This window comes from Mesoplodon mirus (assembly GCF_964341445.2).
Source record: "Mesoplodon mirus genome assembly, chromosome: 8".
NCBI classification, from domain to species: domain Eukaryota; kingdom Metazoa; phylum Chordata; class Mammalia; order Artiodactyla; family Ziphiidae; genus Mesoplodon; species Mesoplodon mirus.
This window is the reverse complement of record NC_138984.1, coordinates 110,834,124-110,857,198: the sequence shown is the minus strand read 5'-3', so window position 1 is coordinate 110,857,198 and position 23,075 is coordinate 110,834,124. Positions and strand designations below refer to the sequence as shown.

The following is a 23,075-nucleotide window of genomic DNA, read 5'->3' as shown; positions in this document are numbered from 1 at the left end:
ACACTGACGGTTTTACTTCTTCTTTTCCCATTTGGATTCATTTTATTTCTTTTCCTTCTCTAATTGCTGTAGCTAAATCTTCCAAAACTATGTTGAACAATAGTGGTGAGAGTGGGCAGCCTTGTCTTGTTCCTGATCTTAGTGGAAATGGTTTCAGTTTTTCACCATTGAGGACGATGTTGGCTGTGGGTTTGTCATATATGGCCTTTATTATGTTGAGTAAGTTCCCTCTGTGCCTACTTTCTGCAGGGGTTTTATCATAAATGGGTGCTGAATTTTGTCGAAAGCTTTCTCTGCATCTATTGAGATGACCATATGGTTCTTCTCCTTCAATTTGTTAATATGGTGTATTACATTGATTGATTTGCATATATTGAAGAATCCTTGCATTCCTGGAATAAACCCCACTTGATCATGGTGTATGATCCTTTTAATGTGCTGTTGGATTCTGTTTGCAGGTATTTTGTTGAGTAGTTTTTCATCTATGTTCATCAGTGATATTGGCCTGTTGTTTTCTTTCTTTGTAACATCTTTGTCTGGTTTTGGTATCAGGGTGATGGTGGCCTCATAGAATGTGTTTAGGAGAGTTCTTCCCTCTGCTATATTTTGGAAGAGTTTGAGAGGGATAGGTGTTAGCTCTTCTCTAAATGTTTGATAGAATTCGCCTGTAAAGCCATCTGGTCCTGGGCTTTTGTTGGTTGGAAGATATTTAATCACAGTCTCTATTTCAGTGCCTGTGATTGGTCTGTTTATATTTTCTGTTTTTCCTGGTTCAGTGTCAGAAGGTTGTGCTTTTCTAAGAATTTGTCCATTTCTTCCAGGTTGTCCATTTTATTGGCATATAATTGCTTGTAATAGTCTCTCATGATCCTTTGTATTTCTGAAGTGTCAGTTGTTACTCCTCCTTTTTCATTTCTAATTCTATTGATTTGAGTCTTCTCACTTATTGCTTGATGAGCCTAGCTAATGGTTTATCAATTTTGTTTATCTTCTCAAAGAACCAGCATTTAGTTTTATTGATCTTTCCTACCATTTCCTTCTTTCTTTTTCATTTATGTCCAATCTCATCTTTGTGATTTCTTTCCTTCTGCTAAATTTGGGGGTTTTTGTTCTTCTTTCTCTAATTGCATTAGGTGTAAATTTAGGTTGTTTATTTGAGATGTTTCTTGTTTCTTGAGGTAGGATTGTATTGCTATAAACTTCTGACTTAGAACTGCTTTTGCTGCATTCCATAGGTTTTGGGTCATCATGTCTCCATTGTTTCTAGGTATTTTTAAATTTCCTCTTTGATTTCTTCAGTGATCCTTTGGTTATTTAGTAGCGTATTGTTTATTTTCCATGTGTTTGTATTTTTTTACAGATTCTTTCCTGTAATTGATATCTAGTGTCATAGTGTGTGGTTGGGAAAGTTACTTGGTATGACTTCAATTTTCTTAAATTTACCAAGGCTTGATTTGTGACCCAATATATAATTTATCCTGGAGAATGTTCATTGAGCACTTGAGAAGAACGTGTATTCTGTTGTTTTTGGATGGCATGTCCTATAAATATCAATTAAGTCCATCTTGTTTAATGTATCATTTAAAGCTCATGTTTTCTTATTTATTTTCATTTTGGATGATCTGTCCATTGGTGAAAGTGGGGTGTTAAAGTCCCCTACTATGATTGTGTTACTGTCAATTTCCCCTTTTATGGCTGTTAGCCTTTGCCTTATGTATTGAGCTGCTCCTATGTTGGGTGCATAAATATTTACAATTGTTATATCTTCTTCTTGGATTGATCCCTTGATCATTATGTAGTGTCCTTCTTTGTCTCTTGTAACATTCTTTATTTTAAAGTCTATTTTGTCTGATATGAGTATTGCTACTCCAGCTTTCTTTTGATTTCCATTTGCATGGAATATCTTTTTCCATCCCCTCACTTTCAGGCTGTATGTGTCCCTGGTCTGAAGTGGGTCTCTTATAGACAGCATATATACGGTTCTTGTTTTTGTTCCCATTCAACCAGTCTGTGTCTTTGGTTGGAGCATTTAATCCATTTACATTTAAGGTATTTATCGATATGTATGTTCCTATTGCCATTTTCTTAATTGTTTTGGGTTTCTTTATTGTAGGGCTTTTCCTTCTCTTTTGTTTCCTGCCTAGAGAAGTTCCTTTAGCATTTGTTGTAAAGCTGGTTTGGTGGTGCTGAATTCTCTTAACTTTTGCTTGTCTGTAAAGGTTTTAATTTCTCCATCGAATCTGAATGAGATCCTTGCTGCGTAGAGTAATCTTGGTTGTAAGGTGTTTCCCTTTCATCACTTAAATATGTCCTGCTACTTCCTTCTGGCTTGCAGAGTTTCTGCTGAAAGATCAGCTGTTAACCTTATGGAGATTCCCTGGTATGTTATTTGTTGCTTTTCCCTTGCTGCTTTTAATATTTTTTCTTTGTATTTAGTTGTTGATAGTTTGATTAATATGTGTCTTGGTGTGTTTCTTGTCGGATTTATCCTGTATGGGACTCTCTGCACTTCCTGAACTTGATTGACTGTTTACTTCCCCATATAGGGAAGTTTTCAACTATAATCTCTTCAAATATTTTCTCAGACCCTTTCTTTTTTTCTTCTTCTTCTGCGACACCTGTAATTTGAATGTTGGTGCATTTAATGTTGTCCCAGACGTCTCTGAGACTGTCCTCAGTTCTTTTCATTCTTTTTTCTCTATTCTGCTCTGCAGCAGTTATTTCCACTATTTTAACTTCCAGGTCACTTATCCGTTCTTCTGCCTCAGTTATTCTGCTATTGATCCCTTCTAGAGTATTTTTTCATTTCATTTATTGTGTTGTTCATCATTGTTTGTTTGCTCTTTAGTTCTTCTAGGTCCTTGTTAAATGCTTCTTGAATTTTCTCCATTCTATTTCCAAGATTTTGAATCATCTTTACTAACATTACTCTGAGTTCTTTTTAGGTAGGCTGCCTATTTACTCTTCACTTGTTTGGTCTGGTGGGTTTTTACCTTGCTCCTTCATCTGCTGTGTATTTCTCCGTTTTTTCATTTTGCTTAACTTACTGTGTTTGGGGTCTCCTTTTTGCAGGCTGCAGGTTCATAGTTCCCATTGTTTTTGGTGTCTGTCCCCAGTGGCTAAAGTTTGTTCAGTGGGTTGTGTAAGCTTCCTGGTGGAGGGGACTGATGCCTGTGTTCTGGTGGATGAGGCTGGATCTTGTCTTTCTTGTGGGCAGGACTGCATCTGGTTATGTGTTTTGGGGTGTCTGTGACCTTATTATGATTTTAGGCAGCCTCTCTGCTAATGGGTGGGGTTGTGTTCCTGTCTTGCTAGTTGTTTGGCATAGGGTGTCCTGTATGTAGCTTGCTTGTCATTGAGTGGAGCTGGGTCTTAGTGTTGAGATGGAGATCTCTGGGAGAGCTTTTGGCGTTTGATATTACTTGGAGCCAGGAGGTCTCTGGTGGTCCAATGTTCTGAACTCAGTTCCCCAACCTCAGAGTCTCAGGCCTGACACCCGACCAGAGCACCACAACCCTGTCAGCCACATGGCTTAGAAGAAAAGGGAGAAAGAAAGAAAGAGAGAAAGATAGAAAGAGAGAGAGAGAGGGAGAGAAGGAGGGAGAGAGGGAGGGAGGGAGGGAGGAAGAAGGAACAGAAAATAGTTATTAAAATAAAAAATTTAAAAATATATTATTAAAAATTTTTAAAGTTAATAAGAAAAAGAAAGAAGAGAGCAGCCAGACCTAAAACCAAATCGAGCAATAACAAGCACTAAAAACTATACAAAAAACAAAACAAACAAACAAACAAAAAACGGACAAGCAGAACCCTAGGACAAATTGTAAAAGCAAAACTATACAGATGAAATCACAGAAAGAAGCATACACATACACACTCAGGAAAAGAGAAAAAGGAAAAATATATATATTTAAAAAAAAGAATAAAGCAACCAAATCAATAAACAAATCTACCAATGATAATAAGCTTTAAATACTAGACTAAGATAAACATAAAACCAGAAATAAATTAGATGCAGAAAGCAAACCCCAAGTCTATAGTTGCTCCTAAATCCACCGCCTCAATTTTGGGATGATTCGTTGTCTATTCAGGTATTCCACAGATGCAGGGCACATCAAGTTGATTGTGGAGATTTAATCTGCTGCTTCTGAGGCTGCTGGGAGAGATTTCCCTTTCTCTTCTTTGTTCACACAGCTCCTGGGGTTCAGCTTTGGATTTGGCCCCGGCTCTTCATGTAGGTCTCCTGAGGGCGTCTGTTCTTCGCCCAGACAGGAGGGGGTTAAAGGAGGAGCTGGGTCCGGGGCTCTGGCTCACTCAGGCGGGGGGGAGGGAGGGGTACGGAGTGCGGGGTTTAGCCTGCGATGGCAGAGGCCGGCGTGATGTTGCACCATCCTGAGGCGCTATGTGTTCTCCCGGGGAAGTTGTCCCTGGATCACGGGACCCTGGCAGTGGCAGGCTGCACAGGCTCCTGGGAGGGGAGGTGTGGAGAGTGACCTGTGCTCGCACACAGGCTTCTTGGTGGCTGCAGAAGCAGCCTTAGCTTGTCATGCCCATCTCTGGTGTCCATGCAGATAGCTGCAGCTCGAGCCTGTCTCTGGAGCTCATTTAGGCAGTGCTCTGAATCCCGTCTCCTCGTGCACCCCAATACAATGGTCTCTTGCCTCTTCGGCAGCTCCAGACCCTTTCCCCGGACTCCCTCCCGGCCAGCCGTGGCGCATTAGCCCCTTCAGGCTGTGTTCACGGCGCCAGCCCCAGTCCTCTCCCTGCGCTCCGACCGAAGCCCGAGCCTCAGCTCCCAGCCCCGCCCGCCCCGGCAGGGGAGCAGACAAGCCTCTCGGGCTGGTGAGTGCCAGTCAGCACCGATCCTCTGTGCGGGAATCTCTCCGCTTTGCCCTCCACACCCCTGTTGCTGCGCTCTCCTCCGCGGCTCCGAAGCTTCCCCTGCTCCGCTACCCCCAGTCTCCGCCCACGAAGGGGCTTCTAGTGTGTGGAAACCTTTCCTCCTTCACGGCTCCTTCCCACTGGTGCAGGTCCCGTCCCTATCCTTTTGTCTCTGTTTATTCTTTATTCTTTTGCCCCACCCAGGTACGTGGGGAGTTTCTTGCCTTCTGGGGAGTCTGAGGTCTTCTGCCAGCATTCAGTAGGTGTTCTGTAGGAGTTGTTCCACGTGTAGATGAATTTCTGATGTATCTGTGGGGAGGAAGGGGATCTCCACATCTTACTCCTCTGCCATCTTGAAGGTCCCTCCCTAGGTGATATTTTTTAAAAGCTTGCTTTACAGTTCCAATTTAGTGTTTAATTACAGTGATCCCAAATCTTGAAAGAGAAGTAGAAGGACCTCTTTATTTCAAAATTGTGTTGGTAACTCTGCAGATTTCAAGTTTCTTATCTTGGAAATGAAAGTCTGCTGAGTGAACAAATCTTAAAGGATCAAAGCTGTAAAATACAGTCATAACCTGGATTTTTGTCCTGGCCTGAGGATCTGTACATTAAACTTGCTGAGCATGAATCTGAGCTGAACTTACACCTGCTGCAGAAGTGAACACACCTTTACGTTGTATGTGGACTTGCCCACGCCTGATTTCATAAAGAGCTATCACCTGCCTAGTCAGTTGCACATTCATATAAAGAAATGGAAATTATATCTTGAAATCTGTAGGAAAGAGATTAACACCTGTTTATCTGTATAGATTAACATGGGTCAAGTTTCTATGTAGTCTCCAGTGTTTTATATATCTATACATACACATGTATACTTATATATGTGTACATATACGTTGACGTTTTTACTTACTTCATACCTTATTTTCAAAAAATAAGTTAAATAATTTCAGGACTTCGAAAGTACTTTCGTGAACACAGTTTGAAAACCTGTTTTTTTTTCCCCACTTATGCTGTTCTTTTCTCAGTAGATTTTTTAAGTGCTTAAAGGTTAAGAATCATATTTTTTGTGCTTCTGTATTTGCAAATGATCTTAGTTTAATGGTAAATATAAAGAAGCCTCTCACCATTGATAATCCAGTTTAGCCGACATGGTTGCCAACCAGCTGTTTTTAATACAAAGATGTCTGCAGCATTGTGGTTAGAATTAAAAAGTATGAGGGAATGATGTCACCTGATTCTGTGGCACGGTGTCTTGATGTATGTACAAAAATGGATGCAATTTTATTTTCATATGATAGGCTCTTGACATTTCTTTTTCCCTTGAAAACAAGAGCCAATCATGAGGCTCAAATGAATACTTCTCAACTTCCAAAGAGCTGCCAGAGACAAGGTTGAGTGAGGAACCTCCAGCAAGCAGGGAGGGAAGACAAGATAACGTTTTATGTCTGCCTCAAGGCTATAGTACAAATCCTGGAGTGTTAGAAAGGGGACTGTAGGGCCCTTAAGAGCCATGTCATTGGTGAGCCAAAGCAACTAAATGGTTTCAGCTTAGAATTCTGAACTCATTATCATTTCAATATTTTGTGATATTTTCTTTTCCCTTAAATGAATTGAATGGTTGCATGTCCAGTGACTTTGATGATCTTACTTTGAGGAGCTAAGCTGTTCACAAGTCAAGGTATCAAGGTTGACTTCTTTTTCCCCAGTTTAGAGCACAGCTGAATTTCATGCTGCATATAAAAATGGATTAACCACATGACTCCACCTACCGTTTTTATGGGCTCGGTCACTTCTCCAGCAGAGCAGAGGACATGTGCATTCAGTGGTGGTGACTCAATGACTTGTCCCACCAAGATTCATTAAAATTATCTACTGTGTTTACTAATATAAGCCCCACTCAGAATTTGTTTAGCAAAACCTTCTCTACCTCAGCCCTGGAAAGAATGCAAAAAGAGTAGGGAGGTTCCAAACTTCTCAACCTTAAACTCTTGCTTATTTTTCAGTGGAGATGATTGAAAACAACAATTCTTTCTTGCTTCAGGAAAAACTGTCAGAGGAAGAGAGAAAACACAAGGAAGCTTTGGAAGACCGTCACATGGTGGTAGATGAGGATTCAAGGAGTGAAGGCAGCAGTGCAGATGAGGGGAAAGAAAAGACCAAATTGCTGTTAGAAAGACTGAAGGCTCTAGAGGTAAGAAATGGAACCATTTTTACACGTTGACAGAAAAATCACCGTGTTCTGCTTCTTGTATTGGCCCCACTTTTGAGTAACTATAAATCTTCCTTTCTTAGTTCTCCCAGACTAATAGGATCTCGTAGCTCTCATTGGGGTGCCTTTGTCAATGATGAGCAAAGTTAAAATTTGTGACCCTGAAAGAGCCTTGACCTAGTGGCTATGATTGTACTGCCTTAAAAAAGTGCATAGATCAATAATTCATTTTACTTTCAGTTTGACCCTCAAACTGGATCAGTTTCCCTAAAATTGCAAGTTCCTTGAGGGAAGGGCTATGTGATATTTTGCTTTGTTTCCCAATACCTAATGATCAAATAAGTGAATGAATAAACAAAATATTGAATACTATGTCAGGGCGATTGTAAGAAAAATAATTTTAAGCAGTAGAGCTATTTCTTCAAAAAAAAAAAGCTTGTGCAGAAGTGCACCATGTAAGATATATAAAAATAGAGGTGAAGTTGAGCTAAGGGGTGCTTTAAGGAGGGTTTTCAAGCACTGTAGTCCTCCAAAACAGTTTGAAAACTCTGGTCTATTACTTAGTGGCATTTGACATCACTTAGAGTGTTAATTCCTGAATATTTATAGCAGTCCTCAGAGAGCATTTCAGTTATTAGTTCACATGCTGAAAGATCTAACAAAGATGCCTTTTTCCATGAGTTGGCTTCCCTACTTTAATAAATGTTCTGTTTGCATATAGAACTGGGACGTAATCATTTTTAATCAAGGACTATGGTAAGCCCACCTTTTCTTAAACTAGGCACAAGGGACTGTTAGCCAGTATCTAAAAATGTAGTTCTTCCATAGTGTCTACAGAATCCTGAAACTTCCTGCAGTAATGTGAAGAAATAAGACCTCGAGAGATCTTGTTTTCTACAGTTGGTTTCTGCAATCCTGACCCTAACCCTAACCTACCACCTTGTCTGTAGGTGCATGCCATTTTTACTTAATTTCCTCAGCAATAGTGAAGCAAAATAAATAAGATTATTCACTTTGGACTTGGGTTTGAATCTCAGTTCTATTATTTTCTAGTTTTGAAACCTTAGGCAAATTAATTAGGCTCTCTGTGTGTCTGTTTCCTCAAATGCAAAACTGGGGGTGATAATAGTAACTTTCCTTACAGAGAAGTATCGAGGGTTAAGTGAGTTAATATTTGTACAGCAGTGCCTGGCATATGGTCTTTTCTCTCCTCCTACTCCAAGGCTCCTGCCTTTCCTTACATGATTTTTCCCCCATTTATCTGAATGCAATGATTATTATAAGAACTATGAATGAAAAACTTCAGCTGCTCTACACAGGAGTGACTTAAGTGCATTATGTCACATATGGGGCAGAAGAGAGATCAACTGAGGGAACCTCTGATGGTTCCTTTTCAGCAAAGGGCCAATAATCACCCCTGTTTCCCCAAAGGTTCTCATACTTTTATCGTTTTTAATATAATCACCATGAAAAGTGGGAAAGCCTTCTCAAGGGAAACCGAGGTGGTTGTCTGAGAGTTTTGAGAACTCATGGCTTTGTCTTGAGGTTGAATTAACTGGATTTAATAGTAGGAAGGAGTTGATATTACAGCTTATTTCCCTAGAACCGTATACTTAAATTGTTAGTTTTGTTGATGATTGTGGTGCACATTGCTTTTAGTTCATCTAATTGTCACTGAGACAACTTTGTGAAGGACATTTTATTTAATCAAGCTAAAAGTAGTTTAAAAATACCTTTGGCAGCAAATGTTTCTTAAACCCTCACTGAGTAAATGAGAAGCACCATTTTTTTTTCCTTTCACAGAGATCTTTACACTTCAGGCAGCAACTCTTGCCTCCAGCATCATTTGGATGCAATACATGATATCTCTAAATGCCATGAAGCCCTGCAATTTTAATTTACAAACGTATTTTATTTTCTAAAGTAATGTCCTCTAGTCACAGTGTCATATCTTGTTCTGTAAAATTCTTTGCTCAACAGTAAATGAACTCTCTCTTTCCTCCCAAATCTCACTATTGTCTACTTAAACAGATAATAAAAAGAATCGTATCACATGTAGACATACCCCACATACACACACACTCATACATCATCTGATATTCATATGAATTTCATTTTACTTTATTTGATTTTTTAAAATTTACTATTTGTGTTCTCTGTATAGAATCCTTTGCATAAGTTAGCAATTACTGTGAGAAGATAGAGGGCTGCTTTTGACAGATCGTAATCACAGCTGGTCACAGACCCCCTACATAGATTTAAACACTTGAACAATATGCTCTTTTGCAAGATTGCAGATGAATTAACCATAATGCTTCAAAATTATTTGGGTGAATTTTGATGTCATACAGCAAGATTTTAGAAAAAACTATTTTCCATCAGTGTATTTTTGAAACAACCATATTTGTGTACCTTAATCCCTTGGCCCCTGGTGTGGTAGGAGCAGAGAGGGATGGTTGTCAGGGTGATGGAAAACAGATTTCCTGAATTCCTGCTCCACAAACAGGTCCCAAGAAGGTGCAGAAAAGAAGCAACACAAATTTACTTTTAATATTGTGTTCTTGGTGAATATCACTATATTATTCAAAACCAGCCTAGGGAGGAATGGATTGGGAGTTTGAGATTAGCAGTTGCAAACTATTATATATAGAATGGATAAACAACAAGGTCCTACTGTATAGCACAGAGAACTGTATTCAGTATCCTGTGATAAACCATAATGGAAAAGAATATGAAAAAGAATGTGTGTTTATATATATGTGTAACTGAATCACTTTGCCGTACAGAAATTAACACAACACTGTAAATCAACTGTACATGAATAAAATAAATTTTATTTTTTTAATATCTTTATTGGAGTATAATTGCTTTACAATGTTGTGTTAGTTTCTGTTGTACAACAAAGTGAATCAGCTATAAGTATACATATATCCCCATATCCCCTCCCTCTTGCGTCTCCCTCCCACCCTCCCTATCCCACCCCTCTAGGTGGTCACAAAGCACCTAGCTCATCTCCCTGTGCTATGTGGCTTCTTCCCACTAGCTGTCTATTTTACGTCTGGTAGTGTATATATGTCCATGCCACTCTCTCACTTTGTCCCAGCTTACCCTTCCTCCACTGTGTGCTCAAGTGTGTTCTTATGTCTGCATTTTTATTCCTGCCCTGCCACTAGGTTCATCAGTACCGTTTTTTAGATTCCATATATGTGTGTTAGCATAATGGTATTTGTTTTTCTCTTTCTGACTTACTTCACTCTGTATGACAGGCTCTAGGTCCATCCACCTCATTACAAATAATTCAATTTCATTCCTTTTATGGCTGAGTAATATTCCATTGTATGTATGTGCACCATCTTCTTTATCCATTCATCTGTCGATGGACATTTAGGTTGTTTCCATGTCCTGGTTATTGTAAGTAGAGCTGCAGTGAACATTGTGGTATATACATCTTTTTGAATTATGGTTTTCTCAAGGTATATGCCCAGTAGTGGGATTGTTCTATTTTTAGTTTTTTAAGGAACCTCCATACTGTTCTCCATAGTGGCCGTATCAATTTACATTACAACCAACAGTGCAGGAGGGTTCCCTTTTCTCCACACCCTCTCCAGCATTTATTGTTTGTAGATTTTTTGATGATGGCCATTCTGACCAGTGTGAGGGGATACCTCCTTGTAGTTTTGATTTGCATTTCTCTAATGATTAGTGATGTTGAGCATTCTTTCATGTGTTTGTTGGCAGTCTATATATCTTCTTTGGAGAAATGTCTATTTAGGTCTTCTGCCCATTTTTGGATTGGGTTGTTTGTTATTGAGCTACATGAGCTGCTTGTATATTTTGGAGATTAATCCTTTGTCAGTTGCTTCATTTGCAAATATATTCTCCCATTCTAAGGGTCGTCTTTTCATCTTGTTTATGGTTTCCATTGCTGTGCAAAAGCTTTTAAGTTTCATTAGGTCCCATTTGTTTATTTTTTATTTTATTTCCATTACTCTAGAAGGTGGGTCAAAAAGGATCTTGCTGTGATTTATGTCATAGAGTGTTCTGCCTATGTTTTCGTCTGAGAGTTTGATAGTGTCTGGCCTTACATTTAGGTCTTTAATCCACTTTGAGTTTATTTTTGTGTATGGTGTTAGGAAGTGTTCTAATTTCATTCTTTTACATGTAGTTGTCCAGTTTTCCCAACTCCACTTATTAAAGAGGTTGTCTTTTCTTCATTGTATATTCTTGCCTCCTTTGTCAAAGATAAGGTGACCATATGTGCATGGGTTTATCTCTGGGCTTTCTATCCTGTTCCATTCATCTGTGTTTCTGTTTTTGTGCCAGTACCATACTTTCTTGATTACTGTTGCTTTGTAGTATAGTCTGAAGTCAGGGAGCCTGATTCCTCCAGCTCTGTTTTTCTTTCTCAAGATTGCTTTGGCTATTCGGGGTCTTCTGTGTTTCCATACAAATAGGGAAATTTTTTGTTTTATTTCTGTGAAAAATGCCATTGCTAATTTGATAGGGATTGCATTGAATCTGTAGATTGCTTTGGGTAGTATTCATTTTCACAATGTTGATTCTTCCAATCCAAGAACATGGTATATCTTTCCTTCTGTTTATATCATCTTTGATTTCTTTCATCACTGTCTTATAGTTTTCTGCATACAGGTCTTTTGCCTCCTTATGTAGGTTTATTCCTAAGTATTTTACTCATTTTGTTGCAGTGGTAAATGGGAGTGTTTCCTTGATTTCTCTTTCTGATTTTTCATAGTTAGTGTATAGGAATGCAAGAAATTTCTATGCATTACTTTTGTATCCTGCTACTTTACCAAATTCATTGATTAGGTCTAGTAGTTTTCTGGTGGCATCTTTAGGATTTTCTATGCATAGTATCATGACATCTTCAAACAGTGACAGTTTTACTTCTTCTTTTCCAATTTGGATTCCTTTAATTTCTTTTTCTTCTCAGATTGCTGTGGCTAAAACTTCCAAAACTATGTTGAATAATAGTGGTGAGACTGGGCACCCTTGTCTTGTTCCTGATCTTAGAGGAAATGCTTTCAGTTTTTCACCAGTGAGAATGATGTTGGCTGTGGGTTTGTCATATATGCTTTGATTATGTTTAGTAAAGTTCCCTCTATGCTTACTTTCTGGAGAGTTTTTATCATAAATGGGTGTTGAAGTTTGGTAAAAGATTTTTCTGCATCTCTTGAGATTATCATATGGTTTTTATCCTTCAGTTTGTTAATGTGGTGTATCACACTGACTGATTTGCATATATTGAAGAATCCTTGCATTCCTGGGATAAACCCCACTTGATCATGTTGTATGATCCTTTTAATGTACTGTTGGATTCTTTTGCTAGTATTTTGTTGAGAATTTTTGCATCTATGTTCATCAGTGATATTGGTCTGTTGTTTTCCTTTTTTTGTGACATCTTTGTCTGGTTTTCATGTCAGGGTGATGGTGGCCTCATAGAATGATTTTGGGAGTGTTCCTCCCTCTGCTATATTTTGGAAGAGTTTGAGAAGGATCGGTGTTAGCTTTTCTCTAAATATTTGACATAGTTCGCCTGTGAAGCCATCAGGCCCTGGGCTTTTGTTTGTTGGAAGATTTTTAATCACAGTTTCAATTTCAGTGCTTGTGATTGGTCTGTTCATATTTTCTATTTCTTCCTGATTCAGTCTTGGCAGGTTGTGCATTTCTAAGAATTTGTCCATTTCTTCCAGGTTGTCCATTTTATTGGCATAGAGTTTCTTGTAGTAATCTCTCATGATCTTTTGTATTTCTGCAGTGTCAGTTGTTACTTCTCCTTTTTCATTTCTAATTCTATTGATTTGAGTCTTCTCCCTTTTTTTCCCTGATGAGTCTGGCTAATGGTTTGTCAATTTTGTTTATCTTCTCAAAAAACCAGCTTTTAGTTTTATTGATCTTTGCTACTTTTTCCTTCACTTCTTTTTCATTAATTTCTCATCTCATCTTTATGATTTCTTTCCTTCTGCTAACTTGAGCTTTTTTCTTTTTGTCCTTCTTTCTCTAATTGCATTAGGTGTAAGGTTAGGTTGTTTATTTGAGATGTTTCTTATTTCTTTTTTTTTTCTTTTTTTTTTTTTTTTTGCTGTACGCGGGCCTCTCACTGCTGTGGCCTCTCCCGTTGCGGAGCACAGGCTCCGGACACACAGGCTCCGTGGCCATGGCTCGCGGGCCCAGCCGCTCCGCGGCATGTGGGATCTTCCGGGATTGGGGCACGAACCTGCGTCCCCTGCATCGGCAGGCGGACTCTCAACCACTGCGCCACCAGGGAAGCCCGAGATGTTTCTTATTTCTTAAGGTAGGATTGTATTGCTATAAACTTCCCTCTTAGAACTGCTTTTGCTACATACCATAGGTTATAGGTTTTGGGTCGTTGTATTTTCATTGTCACTTGTTTCTAGGTATTTTTTGATTTCCTCTTTGATTTTGTGTTTGTATTTTTTACAGTTTTCTTTCTTGTAATCGATATCTAGTCTCATACTGTTGTGGTTGGAAAAGATACTTGATACGATTTCAGTTTTCTTAAATTTACCGAGGCTTGATTTGGGACCCAAGATGTGATCTATCCTGGAGAATGTTCCGTGTGCAGTTGAAAAGAGTGTTTCTGTTGTTTTTGGATGGAATGTCCCATAAATATCAATTAAGTCCATCTAGTCTAATGTGTCATTAAAGCTTGTATTTCCTTATTTATTTTCTGTTTGGATGATCTGTCCATTGGTGAAAGTGAGGTGTTAAAGTCCCCTGCTAGTATTGTGTTACTGTCGATTTCCCCTTTTATGGCTGTTAGCATTTTCCTTATGTATTGAGGTGCTCCTTTGTTGGGTGCATAGATATTTACTATTGTTATATCTTCTTCTTGGATTGATCCCTTGATCATTATATATCCTTGTCTCTTGTAATAGTCTTTATTTTAAAGTCTATTCTGTCTGAGTATTGCTACTCCAGCTTTCTTTTGATTTCCACTTGCATGGAATATCTTTTTCCATCCCCTCACTTTCAGTCTGTATGTGTCCCTAGGTCTGAAGTGGGTCTCTTTTAGGCAGTATATATATGGGTCTTGGTTTTGTATCCATTCAGGCAGTCTGTGTACTTTGCTTGGGGCACTTCATCCATTTACATTTAAGGTAATTATTGACATGTATGTTCCTATTACCATTCTCTTAATTGTTTTGCATTTGTTTTTGTAAGTCCTTTCCTTCTCTTGTGTTTCCTGCCTAGAGAAGTTCCTTTAGCACTTGTTGTAAAGCTGGTTTGGTGCTGCTGAATTCTCTTAGCTTTTGTTTGTCTGTAAAGGTTTTAATTTCTCCATCGAATCTGAATGAGACCTTTGCTGGGCAGAGTAATCTTGGTTGTAGGATTTTCCCTTTCATTACTTTAAATATATTTTGCACTCCCTTCTGACCTGTAGAATTTCTGCTGAAAGATCAGCTGTTAACCTTATGGGGATTCCCTTTTATGGTATTTGTTGCTTTTCCCTTGCTGCTTTTAATATTTTTTCTTTGTGTTTACTCTTTGTTAGCTTGATTAATATGTGTCTCAGAGTGTTTCTCCTTGGATTTATCCTGTATGGGACTCTCTGCACTTCCTGGACTTGATTGACTATTTCCTTTCCCATGTTGGAGAAGTTTTCAACTATAATCCCTTCATATATTTTCTCAGACCCTTTCTTTTTTACTTCTTCTTCTGGGACGCCTATAATTTGAATGTTGGTGTGCTTAATGCTATCCCAGAGGTCTCTGAGACTGTCCTCCATTCTTTTGATTATTTATTCTGCTCTGCAACAGTTATCTCCACCATTCTGTCTTCCAGGTCACTTATCCGTTCTTCTGCCTCAGTTATTCTGCTACTGATTCCTTTTAAGAGTATTTTTAATTTCAGTTATCGTGTTGTTCATTACTGTTTGTTTGCTCTTTCATTCTTCTAGTTTCTTGTTAAACGTTTCTTGTCTTTTCTCCATTCCATTTCCAAGGTTTTGGATCATCCTTACTATCATTACTCTGAATTCTTTTTTGGGTAGTTTGCCTATTTCTTCTTCATTTATTCTGTCTTATGGGTTTTTATCTTGCTCTTTTGCATGTAGGATATTTCTCTGTCCTCTCATTTTGTCTAATTTACACTATTTGAGGTCTCCTTTCCCTAGGGTGCAGAGTTTTAGTTCCTTTTGCTTCTGTTCTCTGCCCCTAGTGGTGGGGTTGGTCCAGGGTCTTGTGTAGGCTTCCTGATGGGAGGGACCGGTGCCTGCATTCTCGTCGGTGGAGCTGAGTGTTTTCCCTCTGATGAGTAGGGCCATGTCAGGTGGTGTGTTTTGGGGTGTCTGTGAGCTTAGTATGATATTAGGAAGTCTGTGTGCTGATGGGTGGGTTTGTGTTCCTGTCTTGTTTGTTGTTTGGTGTGAGGCGTCTGGCACTGGGAGCTGCTGGCAGGTGGGTGGAGCCAGGTCTTGGATTCAGGTAGAGGCCTCCATGAGAGCTCTCGGCAATTAATCTTCTCTGGGGCCGGGGATTCTCTAGTGGTCCAGCATCCTGGACTTGGTTCGCCCACTCCAGAGCCTCAGGCCCGACTTGTGGTCAAGGGACCAAGACCCCGCAAGTCACTTGTCCCAGCAATAAAGGGGATTAAAAAAAAAAAAAAAGACTAACAAAACCCCTGACAAACGGTAAAAAGTAAAATCAAACAAACAGAAACAGAAACAAGGAAACACACACTCACACAAAAGAAGCAAAAACAGAACCAAATAAAACAAAAAGCAAGAGAACAACCAGAGAAACAAAGGAACCCAAGAACAAAATCAAACAATTAAGAAGGAAGCTGACAAAAACCCCAAACCAAAAAACAAAACCAAAGCAGAGTGCCAACTGGAGAATGAAGCAAAGAAACAAAACAAACTGCCAGAAATGTTATTTTAAAAAAAAGAAAAAGAGAAAGGGAATAGAACATAGAACAACGGAAAAGCAACGTAGAAACAGAACTACAAAAAATAAAAATAAATAAAGTATATTAAAATAAAAAGAGAAAACCCTGAAGAAATGGTAAAAACAAAATCAAACAAACAAAACAAGAAACTAGGAAACACACACATAAAAGAAACAAAAACAGGGCTTCCCTGGTGGCGCAGTGGTTGAGAGTCCGCCTGCCGATGCAGGGGACACGGGTTCGTGCACCGGTCTGGGAAGATCCCACATGCCACGGAGTGGTTAGGCGGGTGAGCCATGGCTGCTGAGCCTGCGCGTCCGGAGCCTGTTCTCCGCAGCGGAAGAGGCCACAACAGTGAGAGGCCCGCGTACCGCAAAAAAAAAAAAAAAAAGAAACAAAAACAGAGCCAAATAAAAGAAAAAGAACAACTAGACAAATAGAAGAACTCAAAAATGAAATCAAACAATTAGGGTTAAAACTAACAAAAACACACAACCTAAGAACAAAAGAAAAGCAGTGTGCCAGCTGAAGAATAAAGCAAGGAAGCAGAACAACCAATAAAAATGATTTTAAAAAAAATAATAATAAAATAACATAAAAAGGGGAAAAACACAGGACAGCAGAAGGCAAAGTAGAAATGGAAACAAATATATATATACACACACATAGATATATATATTTATATGTAAAAAAATAGGAAGAAAAAAATAAGGGAAAAGAACACAGAGCAACAGAAAAGCAAAGTAAAAATAGAAATGTATAAAAAAATAAAATAAAAAATAAAAATATGTTATAAAACACAGAGATCCCAAAAGACTAAAAAAGCAAAACAAAACAAAAAACTAGAACGACAAAGAAAGAAAAAGAAATAAACCAAAAAAAAAATAGAACCAACAACAGAATGAATCAAAACATAATAAAGTTAATAGTAATAATTTTGTTTCCCTGGGGTCTACACTGTAAGTGTCCTTGCACACGCCGTGAGCCACAGCCCTCCTCCACCTCCCCAGGATGCCCTCCTCTGCTTCTGGGCTGGTCTCTGGACCTGCTGTGGGCCCTGTGGTGACCCCTCAGACTCTGATCTGGCCCAGTTCCTGCATGTGCTGCCCCAAAGTCCACAGCTGCCAGAGCTAGACTGTTTTCATTTGTGGGAAAACTCATTGTGTACTCAGATATTCCGTAGACACAGGGTCTACCTAGCTGATCATGGAGATTTAATCTGCAGCTTGTACATCTGATGGAAAGATTTTCGATCTTCTTTCTTAGTCACCCCATCCCTGAGGTTCAGCTTTGGTTTTATCCCCACCTCTGCGTGTGGTCCCCCCACAGGAGTCTGGTCCTGAGGCTGCCTTGGAGCTCTTAGGTCTGCCCCTATGAGGACTGGGCGCAGAGGTGGTCTGACTGCTTGGATCGCGGGAGCCCTGGCAGCGCCAAATGCGTAGGAAAGCCAGCAGCCATGGGTGCAAGAGATATGTCCCTAGTGATGGACTTTTCTGGTGTTCGGCATAAGGCACATGAGGGCCAGCCCTGGCTGGGGTTTTTCTGATGCCTGGCAGCAGGTGGGTGAGAGCCAACCCTGAAAGGGCTTTTTTTTTTTTTTTTGCCCTGTAGCCAGCACATTAGGGCCACCTCTGAGGGAGCTCTTTTTATTGCTCGGCAGCTGGCACACGAGAGCCAGCCCTAAGCAGGCTTCTTTTATTGTCATCATTAGGCGCCGGCACGTGGAGAGAGAGATTACAGTAGCGGCTCCTCCCCCTGCGTGTGACTCAGCAGTAGTGTCCTGCTTCCATGGCAGTCCAGTCTTCCTCTGTAGCATTCCCTGCTGTGGATTTCCTCCCTCCTGTCCCCTTGGTCCGTCTCCCCACAGCCAACAGCGGTTCTCGCTCTGGGCCTGTTCTCCAATCCCCATGCACCAGCTCCCTGCCCCCTTGCACACCTGTGAACGCACGTCCCCATCCAGGGATGTAAGGCCACGGTACAGACCATCTGTCTATTTCCCCCTCTGTCCTGTCTGCCACAGATTGGCCGCTTCACCCTCTTCTGACAGCCTCACATGCTTCCCCTGTGTCTCAGTCAATTTCCCAGTCAGAGAGGGGGTTTCCCCGAATTCAGGAATCTTTCCTCTGCTTCAGCTCCCCCGCACCAGTGTGCGGGTCCTGTCCTGCTTCCTCTCCTCCTCCTCCTCCCTTCTTTTTTTCCATTCTACCCCGTTATGCAGGGATCCTTATAGTCCTTTCTGTTGTCCAAGGTCTTCTGCTAGTTTTCAGCCGGTGTTCTGTGAGAATTGTTGCGTCTGTCGATGTATTCCTGATGCATCCATGGAGAGATCTGAACTCCACGTCCACTTACTCCTCCACCATCTTGAATCTCCAATAAAATAAATTTTTAAAAAACAGCTTAGATTATAGCTGAGCGGCCCCTGACTTTGAGAATTAAGTATATGTTGTCCAAGTATCAGATCCCCCAACCTGAGGAAAGTCTAGGGCTCCCATCCCCACCACCAGTCCCACCCCATTGTTGTTCCCTCCTGTGGTCATCCCTGGGGCTGAGTTCCTACCCCAGTCAACTTTCAGTCCCCCTTTCTTCTCCTTTCAGAAACAATTTCATGTGAAACAGAATCCACTTTACCCACTCTTCCCAAAATCCAACCCCACAAAGGCTATGTGGTCGTGCATCATATCCCCGAGGCTAAGGGCTTTGCGCTTGGCCTTTAGAAGCCTCTGCCTGCAAGTCCTCAGCTGCTGGGCATTCCTAATTAGCCCCTTCTCCTCAATTCCCAGCCTCCTGCCATAGAGCTTAGCTAGTGCTTTTCTGCTCACTCCCTCTCCACAGCCTTGCTCCTTATCGTTTTGCTACATAGAGCTTTATCGGTCCCTACACCCCATTCATGGTCTCATTCCACACCATTCCCTGGCTCATCAAGGTATTTTGCTAAATAAGACATTTACCTTCAAAAAGAAAAAAAACCTTCTGGGCCAGCAGTTCAAAATAATAATTTCATGGGCTTCCCTGGTGGCACAGTGGTTGGGAGTCCGCCTGCTGATGCAGGGGACACGGGTTCATGCCCCGGTCCGGGAGGATCCCACATGCCGCGGAGCGGCTGGGCCCGTGAGCCATGGCCGCTGAGCCTGCGTGTCCGGAGCCTGTGCTCCGCAACGGGAGAGGCCACAACAGTGAGAGGCCTGCATACCGCAAAAAAAAATAATAATAATAATAATAATAATAATAATTTCATATACACATGCATTTCACACATTTTCCTTCTTCTCCTAGCAGTTGTTTTCTCAGTGCCTTGGTTTTAGCAATTGCAAGTCATTCATGACGAGGAGTAGGACACTTACCCTCACCATCCAGCAACTGCTTCCCCTGGGTGTACATTATAATTTTTGTTTAGGGTCCTGATGTCTGGTGGAGAAGCCATTTGGTGTATTTTATGTCTGTACCATAAGCACCACAGGGGCGATCTGGATGCTGCTTGTTTTCTGTAACTCTTCAGTGCTAGGTGTGTTGATTCTGTTTTTTAGGAAAGTTTAGACTTCCCGGCTGCTGTTTCAGAGACTGCTTTCTCAAAACAGAGCTCACCATTTTCAATGGCACAGTGCCAACATTTCACAGGCCCCTGTGCCACAGACCACTCCTTTTTTCCCACCCCATCCCAGTCCATTGACTTAAAGGATCTTCCCAGACTTGACCTCCACAGTCCATTGATTTGACTTTGTGCCTTCCCTGTTCTCTACTCGTGGGCTTTGGCCTCAGGCCCCAGGTTTGCTCTTGGCATGCTCCTTGAAATACATGATCGCTTGTCTCTAGACACCCTCCCCACACACCAACGAGCCCTTTCTCTTCATGCATTAAGCCAGGGGTCCCCAACCCCCAGGCCAAGGACAGGCATCAGTTCGTGGCCTGTTAGGAACTGGGCCGCACAGCAGGAGGTGAGCGGCAGGCGGCTTCATCTGCCGCTCTGCATCACTCACATGACCACCTGAACCATTCCCCACCCCGGCCCAGCCCCCGTCCGTGGAAAAATTGTCTTCCATGAAACTGGTCCCCGGTACCAAAAAGGTTGGGGACCGCTGCATTAACCAACTTCACACCTGACTAGAAATCAAGCTGGACATCCCTTTGCTCACTCACAACTCCCATCACATCTCTGATTCCCAGACTCTAGCCAGGAGAAGTACTGGCCTGAGACCACCTGGGCGTTCTGAGCCTCCAGGTACTTTCTAAAACCTTAGCTACAGACTCAAGGTCAGAAGAACTTGGCTTCTTATAGGAAAGATTTAATTTATGCAGAAAAAAATACGGCACTTACATGTGTTAAAGTGAAAAACAGCTTTCTCGACTCAGTTACACTTTCCATGAAAATAGGACAGTTAAAGTGCTAATGATAAGCATTCTTGTTCATTGGTAATTCCTGTTTAAAATGAAGTAGTTTAGGGCTTCCCTGGTGGCGCAGTGGTTGAGAATCTGCCTGCCAGTGCAGGGGACACGGGTTTGAGCCCTGGTCTGGGAAGATCCCACATGCCGTGGAGCAACTACGCCCATGAGCCACAACTACTGAGCCTGCGCGTCTGGAGCCTGTGCTCCACAACAAGAGAGGCTGCGATAGTGAGAGGCCCGCGCACCGCGATGAAGAGTGGCCCCCACTTGCCACAACTAGAGAAAGCCCTCGCACAGAAACGAAGACCCAACACAGCCAAAAAGTAAATAAATAAATAAATAAAATGAAGTAGTTTAAAATAGTATTTCTCAAATCTGGCTGCGCATCACAATTATATGTTGAGTTTGTAGTCAATAGATATCTATTGAATGCCTTCTATGGACCAAATGCTGTTCTGGACACTGGGATTTGATCAGTTTTTATGGTCCTCAACCCCAGAGAATGAGACAGATGTACATACTTAAATAAAATAATAAATAAGCAAAAAAGAAATGAATAGACAAATAAGACCCTCTGAATAAGAAAAAAATGAGGTGATACAGTAGTAGAGAGCCTGGGGATGTAAACAGGAGAGGTACTTACCTACAATGGGTTCTCAAATCGGGCCATGTGGAGGTGATATAAATAATAAAAAAGAGACATGGAACTTCTCTGGTAGCGCAGTGGTTAGGAATCCGCCTGCCAATGCAGGGGACACGGGTTCAAGCCCTGGTCCAGGAAGATCCCACATGCCGCGGAGCAACTAAGCCCTTGTGCCACAACTACAGAGCCTGCGCTCTAGAGCCTGTGAGCCACAACTACTGAACCTGCATGCCACAACTACTGAAGCCCGCACGGCTAGAGCCGGTGCTCCACAAGAGAAGCCACCGCAATGAGAAGCCTGCGCACGGCAATGAAGAGCAGCCCCTGCTCGCTGCAGCTAGAGAAAGCCGCATGCAGCAATGAAAACCCAACACAGCCAAAAATAAATAAATAATTTTTTTTTTTTAAAGGAGTGCTGACCCCTAATTTCTTAAGAATTATCCCACACAGTCCAGCTCATTCCTTTACTGTGTATGTTTATTCAAGTTTATCTAATGCCTCAAAAAGAAAACCTCAACTCTTTAATGCTGGTATGCCATTTGTAATAATGTTTTCTGTCATTTCATAGGCAATTCCCCATACCCAACTCCTACTTTAAAAAGAGGCAGTTTTACTAATTTTAGAAAATAAATACTCAAACATTTAAAAAAAAAAAAAAGGAAAGGAAAAAAAAAGGAGACAGCTGTGTGTGGATCTGGAAGAAGAACAAGAAGAAACTGCAAGTGTGAAAGCCCAGAGATGGTAGGAAGCTTGGCCATTTAGAGAAACAGAAGTAAGAACTTTGTCCTGGGGAAATAAGGTATAAGATTGGAAAACTGGAAGGAAATTGAGTTCAGAGAGGTAGACAGAGGCTAGACCCTGTAAAGCCTTCTAGGTCACAGTCACAGTAAAGACTTTGAACATAATGATACATGTAAAGGGAAGCCAGTAAAGGTTTTTAACTAGGGAAAGTAGCGTGATCTGACTTGTGCTTTAGAAAGACAATTCTTGCTAGTTTGAGGACTAATAGTGGGACAGAGGTAGATACAGGAAAACCAGGTAGGAGGTTGTTTCAGATTCCTGACAAAACATGCCATTAGACCTATCTAGGGTAGGTACATAGGACTACCAGGGCATAAAAATAATAAAACTATATAATAATATCATTGAACTAGTGGGGAATAACAATGATGATATTCACACATAAACACATATATACACATGTACAAACACACACACTATTTTAATCTTCATAACAACCCTGTGGAGTGAGGCAGATAGGATTATTATCATCCCCATTTTACAGATTAAGAGACTGAGCCCCAGACCAGTTGGGTAACTTGGCCAAGGTCATGTTAAGTGTGAGAGTCAGAATCTGACTTCCAGTTGTATGGTTTCACTATGCTATGCTGGCAAGAAATGGTCAAGGAAGAACATATTTTAGAAGTAAAACCTATTGGAATTACTGAAGGATTGGATGTGGACTATAAGAGAAAATGAGAAATAAGGGTGATTTTTAGGTTTTTGACCTTAGCAGCTGAATATAGGGTTGTTCCAAATTTCTGAGAGAGGCAACGCTAGGAGGAGAGGTGATGTGGGGGAAGGAATGTAGAATCACCAATCTGTTGTGTCCATGTTGAGTTGAGATGCTCATTAAACATTCAAGTGATCATGTTTGATAGGCAGTTGGATATCCAAAGCCAAGGTCAGGGCTAGAGATATGGCTTTGAGAGTCATCAGCATGTAGATGACATTCTATGTTGTAGGATTTAATAAGGTCATATCAGAAGTATGTGTAGGGCTTCCCTGGTGGCGCAGTGGTTGAGAGTCTGCCTGCTGATGCAGGGGACACGGGTTCGTGCCCTGGTCCGGGAGGATCCCACATGCCGCAGAGCGGCTGGGCCCGTGAGCCATGGCCGCTGAGCCTGTGCGTCCGGAGCCTGTGCTCCGCAACGGGAGAGGCCACAACGGTGAGAGGCCCGCGTACCGCAAAAGAAAAAAAAAAAAGTACGTGTAAAGGTGGACCTTAAGGAGGCAGAAGACAGAGCCCTG

The 23,075-nt window shown here is 41.1% G+C and overlaps 1 protein-coding gene across 3 annotated transcripts in view; it reads left to right on the top strand.

Moving 5' to 3' along the window:
• Positions 1–23,075, top strand: part of NCKAP5 (NCK associated protein 5) — a 1,070,192-nt gene that overhangs the window by 758,448 nt on the left and 288,669 nt on the right. For all 3 annotated transcript variants that reach the window (XM_082630802.1, XM_082630801.1, XM_082630803.1), the window contains exon 7: positions 6,926–7,075. In XM_082630802.1, the coding sequence (XP_082486928.1) occupies positions 6,926–7,075 (150 nt within the window). The remainder of the gene's footprint in view (positions 1–6,925; positions 7,076–23,075) is intronic.